The 12,672-nt window shown below is 48.1% G+C and overlaps 1 protein-coding gene across 1 annotated transcript in view; it reads left to right on the forward strand.

Annotated features, from left to right (window-relative positions):
• KASH5 (KASH domain containing 5) overlaps positions 1-12,672 on the forward strand; it is a 1,087,213-nt gene that overhangs the window by 77,479 nt on the left and 997,062 nt on the right. Inside the window, exon 2 of the mRNA XM_063942893.1 lies at positions 8,772-8,887. Coding sequence (XP_063798963.1) covers positions 8,791-8,887 — 97 coding nt within the window. The 5' untranslated portion in view covers positions 8,772-8,790. The remainder of the gene's footprint in view (positions 1-8,771; positions 8,888-12,672) is intronic.

The following is a 12,672-nucleotide window of genomic DNA, read 5'->3' on the forward strand; positions in this document are numbered from 1 at the left end:
CGTCAGTGGCGAATTTGCCAATCTTGGTGTTCTCTGGCAAATGCCAAACGTCCTGCACGGTGTTGGGCTGTAAGCACAACCCCCACCTGTGGACGTCGGGCCCTCATACCACCCTCATGGAGTCTGTTTCTGGTCGTTTGAGTAGACACATGTACATTTGTGGCTTGCTGGAGGTCATTTTGCAGGGCTCTGGCAGTGCTCCTCCTGTTCCTCCTTGCACAAAGGCGGAGGTAGTGGTCCTGCTGCTGGGTTGTTGCCCTCCTACGGCCTCCTCCACGTCTCCTGATGTACTGGCCTGTCTCCTGGTAGCGCCTCCATGCTCTGGACACTACGCTGACAGACACAGCAAACCTTCTTGCCACAGCTCGCATTGATGTGCCATCCTGGATGAGCTGCACTACCTGAGCCACTTGTGTGGGTTGTAGACTCCGTCTCATGCTACCACTAGAGTGAAAGCACCGCCAGCTTTCAAAAGTGACCAAAACATCAGCCAGAAAGCATAGGAGCTGAGAAGTGGTCTGTGGTCACCACCTGTAGAACAACTCCTTTATTGGGGGTGTCTTGCTAATTGCCTATAATTTCCACCTGTTGTCTATTCCATTTGCACAACAGCATGTGAAATTGATTGTCAATCAGTGTTGCTTCCTAAGTGGACAGTTTGATTTCACAGAAGTGTGATTGACTTGGAGTTACATTGTGTTTAAGTGTTCCCTTTATTTTTTTGAGCAGTATATATATATATATATGTGTGTGTGTGTGTGTGTGTGTGTGTGTGTGTGTGTATGTGTATGTATGTATGTATGTATGTCAGTGGCGTGCGGTGAGGTCAGTGACTGATGAGGCACTGCAGCCATAATGTCCACTGAGTCCCACCGATTACCCCTACCACCGCCGAGCCGATGCCTGCTACCAACCCCCAAGCCGATGCTCACTTCCACTGCCGCTAATGGCCGCTGCCCGCGCCAATGGCTGCCGCCCCCACCAATGTCCTACCAAATTGGCACCATCAACCACCCCGGCCCCCTGCTGCTAATTCGCATCTCAGTCCACTGCCGCCACCGCCAATGCCCGCAGCCTTCCTATCATTTTCTGTCCACGGCTCCCTGGAGTTGTGGTCTAGTTTGATCACATGGAAGTGGGAAGCGCAGGCAGCAGTGGCGGACACGGGCTGGCTGCTGCCAGGGCCAGATTAAGCTTTGTTGTGGGGGCCATGGGGCAACTAAAATCGGTGCAGACTCCCTCTTGCTGTGTCTACCATGCCTCTGCATAATAATAATAAATAAACATGACAGGCATGATTTGCAGTGTACATTGAGGGCAGTGGGACCAGGGAGGGTGGCCTCTGTGCAGCCATATGCCATTTTTAAGTGCCTGGGTGCCAATCCAGCTGAAGCACCCCATCACACCTGCTGTCATTGCAATGGGCAGGGGAGGGCAAAGTGTGCACACACAGTGACATAAATACACATACTATAGAGGCCCAGAAACTAGTGCATTACCCATCAGTGCCTCAACAGGTATTTGGTAGTGATGGGGAGGATCATGCTCTTGGCCACCATCTTCATTCTGCCGGAGATGCAGTCAGCAGCCCATTCACCTTGCAGCTGCCTGGGCTGGAAGAGTATGGAGAGGAGCGCCCAGGCATGCGAGTAGATTGCCAGGCACATTCATCCCCGCATGACCTACTTAAAATACAGCACTGGTGCTGCTGGCGGAGTCTGGTGCTGAGAACCAGACTCCCAACTACCTGCTGCTTATGATCTCCAGCCGCCTGCTGCAGATTGGGGGAGCAGGTCGAACTGCGCTTATTGGCAGCAGCTGTGCATTACTAGGGGATGGTCTGGTGGACGGGCAGGGGCATTTTAATATAATGTAAATAATATAATTGGTGCACACCCGCACCCCGCTGCCCAATCACATAAGACTTAGTGACAGGAGGAGGCGGAGGAGAAGAAGAAGAGAGAGAGAGGAGGAGGAGGGAGGAGAAGAAGAAGAAAGCGAGAGAGGGAGGGAGGAGGAGGAGGAGAAGAAGGTGAGAGGGAGGGAGGATAGTAGGACAAGAAAGTGAGGAGGAGAGCAAGAGAGGGGCGAGGAGCAGAAGAGGGAGAGGGGAATGAGGTGGAGGAAAAGGAGAGGGAGAGACAAAGGAGAAAAGTGAGTCCGGCTCATGAGTCGGCTGGGGTGCAGAGGCTTGGTGCCAGGGAGAAGTGGGTGTGGGTGCCACCGCTGACATGTCTGTCAAGTCTGTGGTTGGGATGGTGTGTGTGTGCAGCTCTTTTTGGTGTCACCCCCAGATGCGGACCGCACCCCCCGCACCCACCTCATGACGCCACTGGTTATGCCTATGGACCTGCTCATTGTAATGTGGTATAAAATGAACTTTCTTTTTAATGTACCTTTTAGTTGGCTGTAGCTTGGGACAGTTCTTCAAGGTACGCAGCAGGTTGCTTCAGGCAGCACAGTGCTGAATGTAGTGCCAGCTAGGGGCATAGAGATGCAGGTAGCCAGGGACAGCCGAGGCCAGGTCAGCACACTGCTACATTATCAACATTCAAGTATGATAGCAGGTGCCCAGCAATGCTGCTTGCATGCGGCAGTATGGACCTGGCGACGCTGCCGCAGTGTGCAGGCAGGCGGGCTGCTGAATGAGTTTGAGTCCGGCTCATGAGTCGGCTGGGGTGCAGAGGCATTGGGACTGTATGGATCCGGCAGTGCCGCAGCAGTGTACAGGCAGGCGGGCTTCTGAACGACTTTGGGCCTGGCTTGAGTCTTATTTGGGCAAGGCTTATATGTCCCCAGCTGGCGCTACATCCATCACTGTGCTGCCTGAAGCAACCTGCTGCATTCCTTGAAGAACTGTCCCAAGCTACAGCCAACTAAAGGCACATTAAAAAAGTATGTGGTAGTGTAGGATAGATAAGGGGTAGATGGGCATACATTATATAAGAGGATGGTGGGGAGCTGATGTGCTAAAAGTATATAACTGGTGGGGGGGTGATGGGCATAAAATATATTAGGGGTGGGTGAGGGTGTTGATGGGCAAAAAATAGGAGGGGAGGATGATGGATATAAAATATATAAAGGGCTTAGGTAATAATGAGCATTAAAAATATAAGTAAGGAGTCATAAAATTCTAAAGAAAGGCACTCAGAGTCTTTTAAACAGTGTAACGGCAGAAGTTTATTGCCTTTACACTGCTTAAAAGACTCTGAGTGCCGCTTCCTTCCGCTCGGGGGTTATTCACCTCTGAGAAGGGCACCATGAGCCTCAGCCAAGGGTCTGTTTGAGTGCCGGATCCATCTGCCTGTCTATATACTGTGTGTGTGTGTGTGTGTGTGTGTGTGTGTGTGTGTGTGTGTGTGTGTGTATCCAGAAAGGACTGCACTGGAGGCAATAGTAATGATGAAACATAAGACTTGTATTAACAGGCAACAGCCGTTTCATGGCATCTGCCCCTTCCTCAGGTCCAAATACAACAAACAAAACAAACACACATGTAACACTTGCCCTCCTAAATACCCCCAGGAACACCAGCCCCCGCGTCCTCACCACGTGACCTCCCTTCCGGATACGGAGCCGCCAGGTCACTTCTGCTCGTCGCGTCAATATAGCCATGGTGATCCGCCGCTTGTGTGTCACCTAGGCTCAACTGCGTGCCACGGGGTCCTGTTGCTTCTTCCTCCTCGGTCAGGAACAGAGTGGGGGAACAGACAGTCGATGCCTCCTTATACACATAAATAACAAATAAAAACTATCAGACTAGACTTAAACAAATACAGAGAAGTAGATCAACATGCATAGATGAGCAAAGTTACAAATGTACACATACATATGACCATACGAAAATACAAAAATACAACCTCCTCACTTAAATGTAAAGCATGAGAAAGGAATCAACAAATTCTCCTACACGACACTAATATTCTGTGCTCAGAATAATCCTATCCTCACAGATTGCCTGTCATGCCCTGTACCGTACTAGTACTCACTACATTTTGGAATCTAGGAAACGCATCTCAACTGAACACATTCCAATTGATTTTTATCATTGAGACCCCGGGGCCAGAAGGTATCTAACCTCATGATCCACCGGGTCTCCTTTTCTAACAAGACTTTGGCCCTATCGCCCCCCCCTCCCCCTCAATGTTACTGGCACATGTTCAATGCCAAAATACCTAAGGAAATTCAAAGTATGTCCAGCCATTTTAAAGTGCCGGGCTACTGGCTGATCAATAGGTTTTCTCTCCAAAATTAATTTGATGGCTGAACGATGAGCAGCCATTCTCTCACTAAACTAATGTGTGGTCTGCCCAATGTAGTGCAGACCCCATGGACATACAATGGCATACACTACATACAAGGTACTGCAGGTAATCACCTGCCTGATTGTGAATTTTAACTCCCTGTGGATGTTTAATCTCCTTACAGGCCACCATGTGTCTACATGTAGCACACTTCGGGCAGCAGTAATATCTGGGGGTTTGATTTGAACATTCGGGCGACCTATTCCTGAGATGTCTGTTTTAACAACCCTATCTCGAAGGTTAGCCCCCTTCTGAACACTGCTATAGGTCTGATCTTCTTCTTGAAGGACGGTAAGTCTGGGTCAGAGGCCACTATCGGCCACAGGGCCTGTGATGCCCTAAGAATAATGGGGCTAGCTGCTGAAAAATCACTCGGCCAGGGCAGAATATCACTGGTTTCTTTTTTAATTGGGTGCAAAAGTTGCTCCCTGGACATCTGCAAAACCTGCTGTTTTTGTATCTGTAATAGTGACCCATCATACCCCCTTTCAACAAATTTAGAAATCATACAGTATTATCCAATAAACCAGGAATTTTTTCTTTCTCACTTGTGATGCGTGCCATCATCTGCGAGAGGGGCAGACCCCTCTTCATGGGGTTCTGGATGGTGGCTAGAGGCCATCAACAATGTGTTCCTGTCTGTGGGTTTGGAGAAAATTTCTGTGGATATTACGCCATCCACTAAAGCAGGGATGGGGAACCTTCGGCCCTCCAGCTGTTGTTGAACTACACATACCAGCATGCCTTGCTACAGTTTTGCTATTTGGCAATGCTAAAACTGTTGCAGAGCATGCTGGGATGTGTAGTTCAACAACAGCTGGAGGGCCGAAGGTTCCCCATCTCTGCACTAAAGTGATCTTAACATCCAGAAAGGTGGCCTCCTTCTCGTCACATGCATATGTGAATTTAATGGGAGAAGGTGAGGCATTGATTTCTCACATAAGCCTATCAAACGCCTCTCTCCCTCCTCCCCTTTCCACAGCAGGAAAACATTGTCAATGTACCTGGTGTACATAATGATATTATCAGCCACGGTTTGATCCATGAAGAACATCTTGTTCTCTTGGGAAAACATAAAGGTATTAGCATACGAGGATGCTACCGATGATCCCATGGCACACCCTCGCAGCTGTAGGTAGAACTCACCGTCAAACAGAAAATAATTTCTGTATAACGTGAGCTCTAACAGTGTAAGAAACAACCTGTGGTCAAAGTGTGATGGTGCTAAATTATTCTCCAGAAATCCCTGCATGGCAATCATGCCCTCCTGGTGAGGAATAGAAGTGCAAACATCAAGGCAGCACATCAACATCCCGGCGGTAGTACTTGCAGTCCCTGCAATTTCAAAATGTACGTATTAGTATCCTTCAGGAATGTTCTTTGGACTGGTAACAAGGGTTGGAGTATACTATCGAGAAGTTGTGACACTGGTTGGTATAACGAGTCCCTCACGGAGATAATTGGTCTCCCAGGCAGCATAGTCTGATGATGAAGTTTGGGTATCGTATATAACAATGGACTGTTCGGATGTGCGACACATAGTGCTTTATGCACTTTCTCCGGTAGCTGTCCCTGATCCCTTGCTTTTCCCAGGATAGTAAATAATTCCTACGGATATTCTAGGACAGGATTCTTTCTTAATTTACGATATACCCCTTCTTCCGCCAGTTGGTTCAGGGCCTCTTCTCTATAATACTCAAGATCCAAGATGACATAGGCACCGCCTTTGTCGGTGGCCTGATCACAATGTCCTGGTATGTCTGGAGGTTTTTCAAAGTTTCTCGTTCTTTGATAGACCAATTTAATTTGATCTTTGCAGTGGCTGCCACATACTTATTGACTGACTCATTCATGAGTTTACTAAAGGTTTTTATAGAGGAATTAGAGGAGACCGGGTCAAAGTTTGATCTAGATGATTTCTTTAGAAAAATATCAAAAATAGAGGTTTTTCCAACCTCCTTAGGTGTATTCTGAAAAAATTATTTCAGCCGAAGCTTCCTTGTAAATTTATGGAGATCTCTGGACCAGTTAAATGGATCATGTGCATTGGTTGGCACAAAGCTACACGGATCTCATCTGATGTTATGGATCTCTTGGACAAATTGAATATTAAGTGTTCGTCTTCTTTTGCGCAGCTTTTCGGACGCCTTTTGTTCTGGCCACCCCGACGGGTGGGAGTGCGTCGGTCTGGCCCTGGCCATCTCGTGTGGCCTGTCCTAAAGGGCCACATCCAGCAGCATCATCTGTTTCCGAGAAGGCAAAGTCACTATCACTGCTTGACTTGGCACTCCTACTGCCTTGTTTTGACCTCTGCCAGGGTCTGCGTCTTTGAGAAAACCGTGGTTTGTCCATGGTATCCATACCAACCAGCCACCTATAAACTTTATCATCATAGTCCTGATCCACTGTAATTTTTTTATTGCGGTTAACTTAAGTAGATCACGCCTATAGTGGTCGCACTGAGACTCTATTTTGTGTATCCAATCTTCTGAACTGTCCGATTCAAACACCTTTTTGTTTTCTTTCTCAAAGGCAGCAATTTTGTGTCAGGTAATCTCCAGCTCTCTATTGGCTTCTCCGATCATGAGGACCATCAGGTCAAACGCACATCTGTTAAGAATACCTATCCATTTCTGTACATTTCGACTGTCTGTTCCCCCACTCTGTTCCTGACTGAGGAGGAAGCGGCAACATGACCCCATGACACGCAGCTGAGCCTAGATAAGACTCAAGTGGTGGATCACCATGGCAACGGTGACGCGATGAGCGGAAGTGACCTGGCGGCTCCGTATCCGGAAGGGAGGAAGCGTGGTGAGGACGCAGCGGCTGGTGTTCCTGGGGGTATTTAGGAGGGTAAGTGTTACATGTGTGTTTGTTTTCTTTGTTGTATTTGGGCCTGAGGAAGGGGCAGATGCCCTGAAACTGCTGTTGCCCATTAATACAAGTCTTATGTTTCATCATTACTATTGCCTTCAGTGTCATTCTTTCTGGATCTCTCTTTTTTATATATATATATATATATATATATATATGTAATTAGTATATGGGGCACTACTACTGTGGGCATTATGTGTGACACTGCTACTGTTGGCGTTATAGGTAAGGGGCACTACTACTGCGGGCAATATGTGTGACACTACCGCTGTGGGCGTTATAGTCTAAGGAACACTAGTACTGTGGACAGATGCGGTGACAGGGGGGTCAAAGGGGACACTCTTACCAGGCCCCTAGTCCCCTTAGGGGTCCTGAGGGTCAGGGGAACAATAAAAGGGGACACAGCGCTTAAGAATGCTTTGTGAAGGGTGCACTCTTGGCTGCCCACAAATGAATTAAAAGAAAATCATTATCAGGCCCACCAACCCAACCGTTATTTGTAAGAGGATAGGGGGTTTCCAGATATGTATGTATGTATGTATGTATGTATGTATGTATGTCTTTCTCTTAGCCATAAAGGAGTATCTTGCTCCTGTGATATGCCCCCAATGTACCAAATACAGAATGGCAGCACGGAGTCTGTGTAGAATCATAAAAAGTGTGTTTTTTTTTTTTTTTTTTTTTGTATCCGATCCTTGATGACAGGTTCTGTCCCGAAAAGGTAGGAGGTGAAGGAGGAATAAACTCACTTTTTATGCTACTACACAGACTATGAGTGCTGCCATTCTGTATTTGGTGTAATCAATTTTATCTATCTATCTATCTATCTATCTATCTATCTAAGAGTGTATATAGTACATATCTGGAATCCCCCCTTACAAATCCCTGGGAGGCGGAGAAGGGGGTAGAGTTTAGGGGGTGGGGGGCCCCAGAGATATCAGTGTATGGGGCTCCAAGATTTCTGTTGCCAGTCCTGACTGTGGGTATTATGTGTATAAGGGACACTACTGTGGGTATTGTGTATAAGGGGCAGTACTGTGTGTTGTAACATGAGGTGCATTATGAATCATGGACACTACGTGCAGTGTAATGTGAATAAGATTGTGCTAATGTGTGGCGTAATTTGAATTGGGGGTACTGTTGGTGGTCATGCCCCTACCTTGTTAGACAACACCCCTTTATTGCTGTGTGTGCCTTCGGCACACACTGTCCCTTTATTGCGTATAGAGGGAGGGCACTGAACAGGGGGCACTGAACACCCTAGCACTTAGCCCCTGCTCTCAGGGTTTCTGTATGGACTGATACGAGAGTAGTTCCATGTGTGTGTGTGTGGGGGTGACACCATGAGTTACAACACTGGGTGACACCAACCCTAGTGACGCATCTGGGCATAACTAGATCTAGTATAAGCCCCAAGGCACAAGTTTGTATGTATCGACCAAAGATGTAACTTTGACAGGGCAGGTGGGCCACTCTGATCTCTGGGCACAATAGCCTGAAATAATCGGCACAATTGCAATCTTATGAACACCGCAAAAACTTTAATTTTTGTTATTGGAATACTTTAAAAACATCTGTTGACATCTTTGCTAGAGTCACTCAACTGGATGCAATGGCAACATATAGACAACTTGATGACTTAAGACTGGATTTTCATGTTTGGAACACGGATGACTCATCAGACCAAGATCTGCAGCTCAGCAATGGAGGTATGTTGATTATCAGGTGCATAGCATTGCAGCCTCACTACACTGAGGCCATTGGTTCTAATACATTTATTTATGCACTATCTATATGGAAATTGTGGGACTGATGCATAATTGAACAGATGCCCATTTATGGATGTGCATGTTTAGAAAATGTTTGCACGCATTTACGGGCTTTGTCGCCATACATACTTTGATGGCATCTATACTTACAGATAAAGATACAGAACTGGGCTGTGACTGGGCATTTTCACATAGGCAAAATTCAGTGACAAGTGTAAGCATATATACACCTTTTGGATGGGTATAGTATGTGCCTAGCATAGGGCAGGTGCAAGAGCTTACAGATGATAATGACCAGTAGGGAACCAGAAGCATATACTATAACTCGACGCATCTTAAGTTGCTTAAATTTCTGCATATGGGCAAATACTGTGCAGTATATGGATGTTTTCCGTACGCCCAATCTGCTTCCAACTCTGCAACAGCCTCTGTATGTTCTCCATGGTGGTCATTCTGAGTTGATCACTAGCTGCATTCGTTCGCTGTGCAGCGATGAGGCAAAAAAAACGGCACTTCTGCGCATGCGGCGCAATGCGCACGCGCGAAGTACTATTACAACGAACAATGTCGTTTCACACAAGGTTTAGCAAAGCTTTTCAGTCGCACTGCTGGCCACACAGTGATTGACATGAAGTGGGCGTTTCTGGGTGTCAACTGACTGTTTTCAGGGAGTGTTTGAAAAAACGCAAGCGTGCCATGAAAAACGCAGGCATGGCTGGCCGAATGCAGGGCGTGTTTGTGATGTCAAACCAGGAACTGAACAGTCTGAAGTAATCACAAGCGCTGAGTAGGTATTGAGCTACTCTAAAACTGCACAAAAAAACGTTGCTGCCGCTCTGCGATCCTTTCGTTCGCACTTTTCCTAACCTAAAATACACTCCCAGTGGGAGGTGGCATAGCGTTTGCACGGCTGTTAAAAACTGCTAGCGAGCGAACAACTTGGAATGACCACCCATGTGTTTACATTAGTCCTTTGATGATGATCTGGTTACCTGCTACAGTCCAAAAGACATACTGGCAGGCAAGTGGCTGCTGCCTTAGAGTTATGCTAAAGCACATGTCTGTTTACATATGTTAATGTTTTTGTTCACGTGAAATTCATAAATGTAAGACACAATCACATTTTATAAATAAATGGTAATCGCATCACATTAATGGTGTTAAAAATCAACAGTATGTAGTCAAGCAATATCATATTTCTCTTACGTCCTAGAGGATGCTGGGGTCCACATTAGTACCATGGGGTATAGACGGGTCCACTAGGAGCCATTGGCACTTTAAGAGTTTAACAGTGTGGGCTGGCTCCCCCCTCTATGCCCCTCCTACCAGACTCAGTTTAGAAAATGTGCCCGGAAGACAGGGGCGGATTGGGATCAATTTATGGAAGCAGCCCTAATGGGGGGGGATGGGGGGTGGAAGGGGTGTCTGTTGAGGGGGTGGAGTCTGTCAAGTGCACAGGATTATTGCTCAGAAGACCTAATTACACACAGCAATATAAAGTGCGCGCTTCAAAATTTTAGGGGCGTGGCTTCGCATAGAAGGGGCGTGGTCACATAATAGTGCCAATTCACCTTACACCACACAGTGGTGCCGCTTACACACGTTGCACCAAGTAGAACCTCCTATACACACTGCGCCAGGTAGAGCATGTAATACATATTCCGCCAGAGAGAGCACGTTCTACACTTTGCGCCAGGCAGAGCACATTATACACACTGCACCACGTAAAGCACATTATACACATTGCACCTGGTAGCGCTCCTTATATACATCACGCCAGGAAGAGGCCCCTTTTAAACATTACTCCAGGTAGAGCCCTAGTAACGCATTATTCCAGGCAGAGCCCCCTTTTACACATTACTTCAGGTCTCTCGGACTGGCTGCTTGTGACGTCACAGCCACATCGAAACCGGTCTCGGTGTCGTCTGTAGAAGGAGTGGCGTGTGGGGGGTGCTGGACACTAGGGGGTGCCTGTGCGCACCAGGCACCCCCCCCCCCCCCCCTTCCCCCGTGTGTACGTCTATGTCTATATACCAGTAAGGATAAGGTACTATTAATGTACTGCAGCAGGAGGTAACCAAGAAACTTAATTACTTCTTGTTTACCATCATCTTATTTAAATGAAGACACAGGATAAATTATTGTAATATATTAACACAATATATTACTATAATTTATTCATCCTGATGGAAAAAACAAAAATACTCTGTTGTTCATCTCGCGCTACATTAATGGGCCCTAAACACTGGCAGATAATACTGAAAGATATGAACGAGATACTGTTCATATCTTTCAATGTGGAGGCACCAGTGATGAACGATGCGCGGCCCCGCGCTCGTTCATCGCTGGTGCCCCGTTGCTTGTGCATGCAGGCCAATATGGACGATCTTGTCCATATTTGCCTGCACTGCTATGGAGCTGGGTGACGGGGGAGTGAAGAAACTTCACTCCCTCCGTCACTGCCCCCCCGCCGCCGGGTCGCCCCGTCAGCCGTATCCGCCGTCGGGCAGCTTGGTGGTGGATCTATCAGTGTGTAGGGACCATAAGAGTACCCATTGGTACTATAAGAATAAACTCACTGCTATAATGCCCCCGTCCCCGTTCCCCAAAGCACTCTCCCAGCAGATTCTTACTCCCCCCCCCCCCCCCCCCCCCCACCACCACCTCCCCAAACACACGGCCGTTGTGCTCACCCAGAGAATTTCTCCCCCCTCCCCAGTAAACTCACCAGCAAAACTCCTCACGAAGCCCGGCAGTGGCACTCAGCAGCAGCTGAGGAGAAGGACAGAGCAGGAGCTGGGGTGCAGGAGGCGGAGCTAAAAGGACTGGAGCCGAGGACTGGAATGAAGGACCCTACCGCGGCTCCGGCTTTAGTGAGCTACTGCTAATCTGCAGAAGCTCAGATTGTGGCAGCGGCCATGCGTGGGGGAGGTGAACGACCAATGCAGGGAGCAGGGGACCCGGCTCCCCAGGATCTGATCCGGGGTCCTGGTGTCCCAATCCGCCGCTGCCGGAGAAGCCGGTCACAGCTAGGGGAGCTCCATAGGAGTTTTTCTAGTTTTATTGTTTCTCTAACGTCCTAGTGGATGCTGGGGACTCCGTCAGGACCATGGGGAATAGCGGCTCCGCAGGAGACAGGGCACAAAAGTAAGCTTTTAGGATCACATGGTGTGTACTGGCTCCTCCCCCTATGACCCTCCTCCAAGCCTCAGTTAGGTTTTTGTGCCCGTCCGAGCAGGGTGCAATCTAGGTGGCTCTCTTAAAGAGTTGCTTAGAAAAAGTTTTTAGGTTCTTTATTTTCAGTGAGTCCTGCTGGCAACAGGCTCACTGCATCGAGGGACTTAGGGGAGAGAAGTGAACTCACCTGCGTGCAGGATGGATTGGCTTCTTAGGCTACTGGACACCATTAGCTCCAGAGGGAGTCGGAACACAGGTCTCGCCCTGGGGTTCGTCCCGGAGCCGCGCCGCCGACCCCCCTTGCAGATGCTGAAGATTGAAGAGGTCCGGAACCAGGCGGCAGAAGACTTTCAGTCTTCATCAGGTAGCGCACAGCACTGCAGCTGTGCGCCATTGTTGTCAGCACACTTCACACAGCGGTCACGGAGGGTGCAGGGCGCGGGGGGGGGCGCCCTGGGCAGCAATGTATAATACCTGTATGGCGAAAAATACATCACATATAGCCCTTGAGGCTATATGGATGTATTTAACCCCTGCCAGATATCACA

This window comes from Pseudophryne corroboree, chromosome 10 (assembly GCF_028390025.1).
Source record: "Pseudophryne corroboree isolate aPseCor3 chromosome 10, aPseCor3.hap2, whole genome shotgun sequence".
Classification (NCBI taxonomy): domain Eukaryota; kingdom Metazoa; phylum Chordata; class Amphibia; order Anura; family Myobatrachidae; genus Pseudophryne; species Pseudophryne corroboree.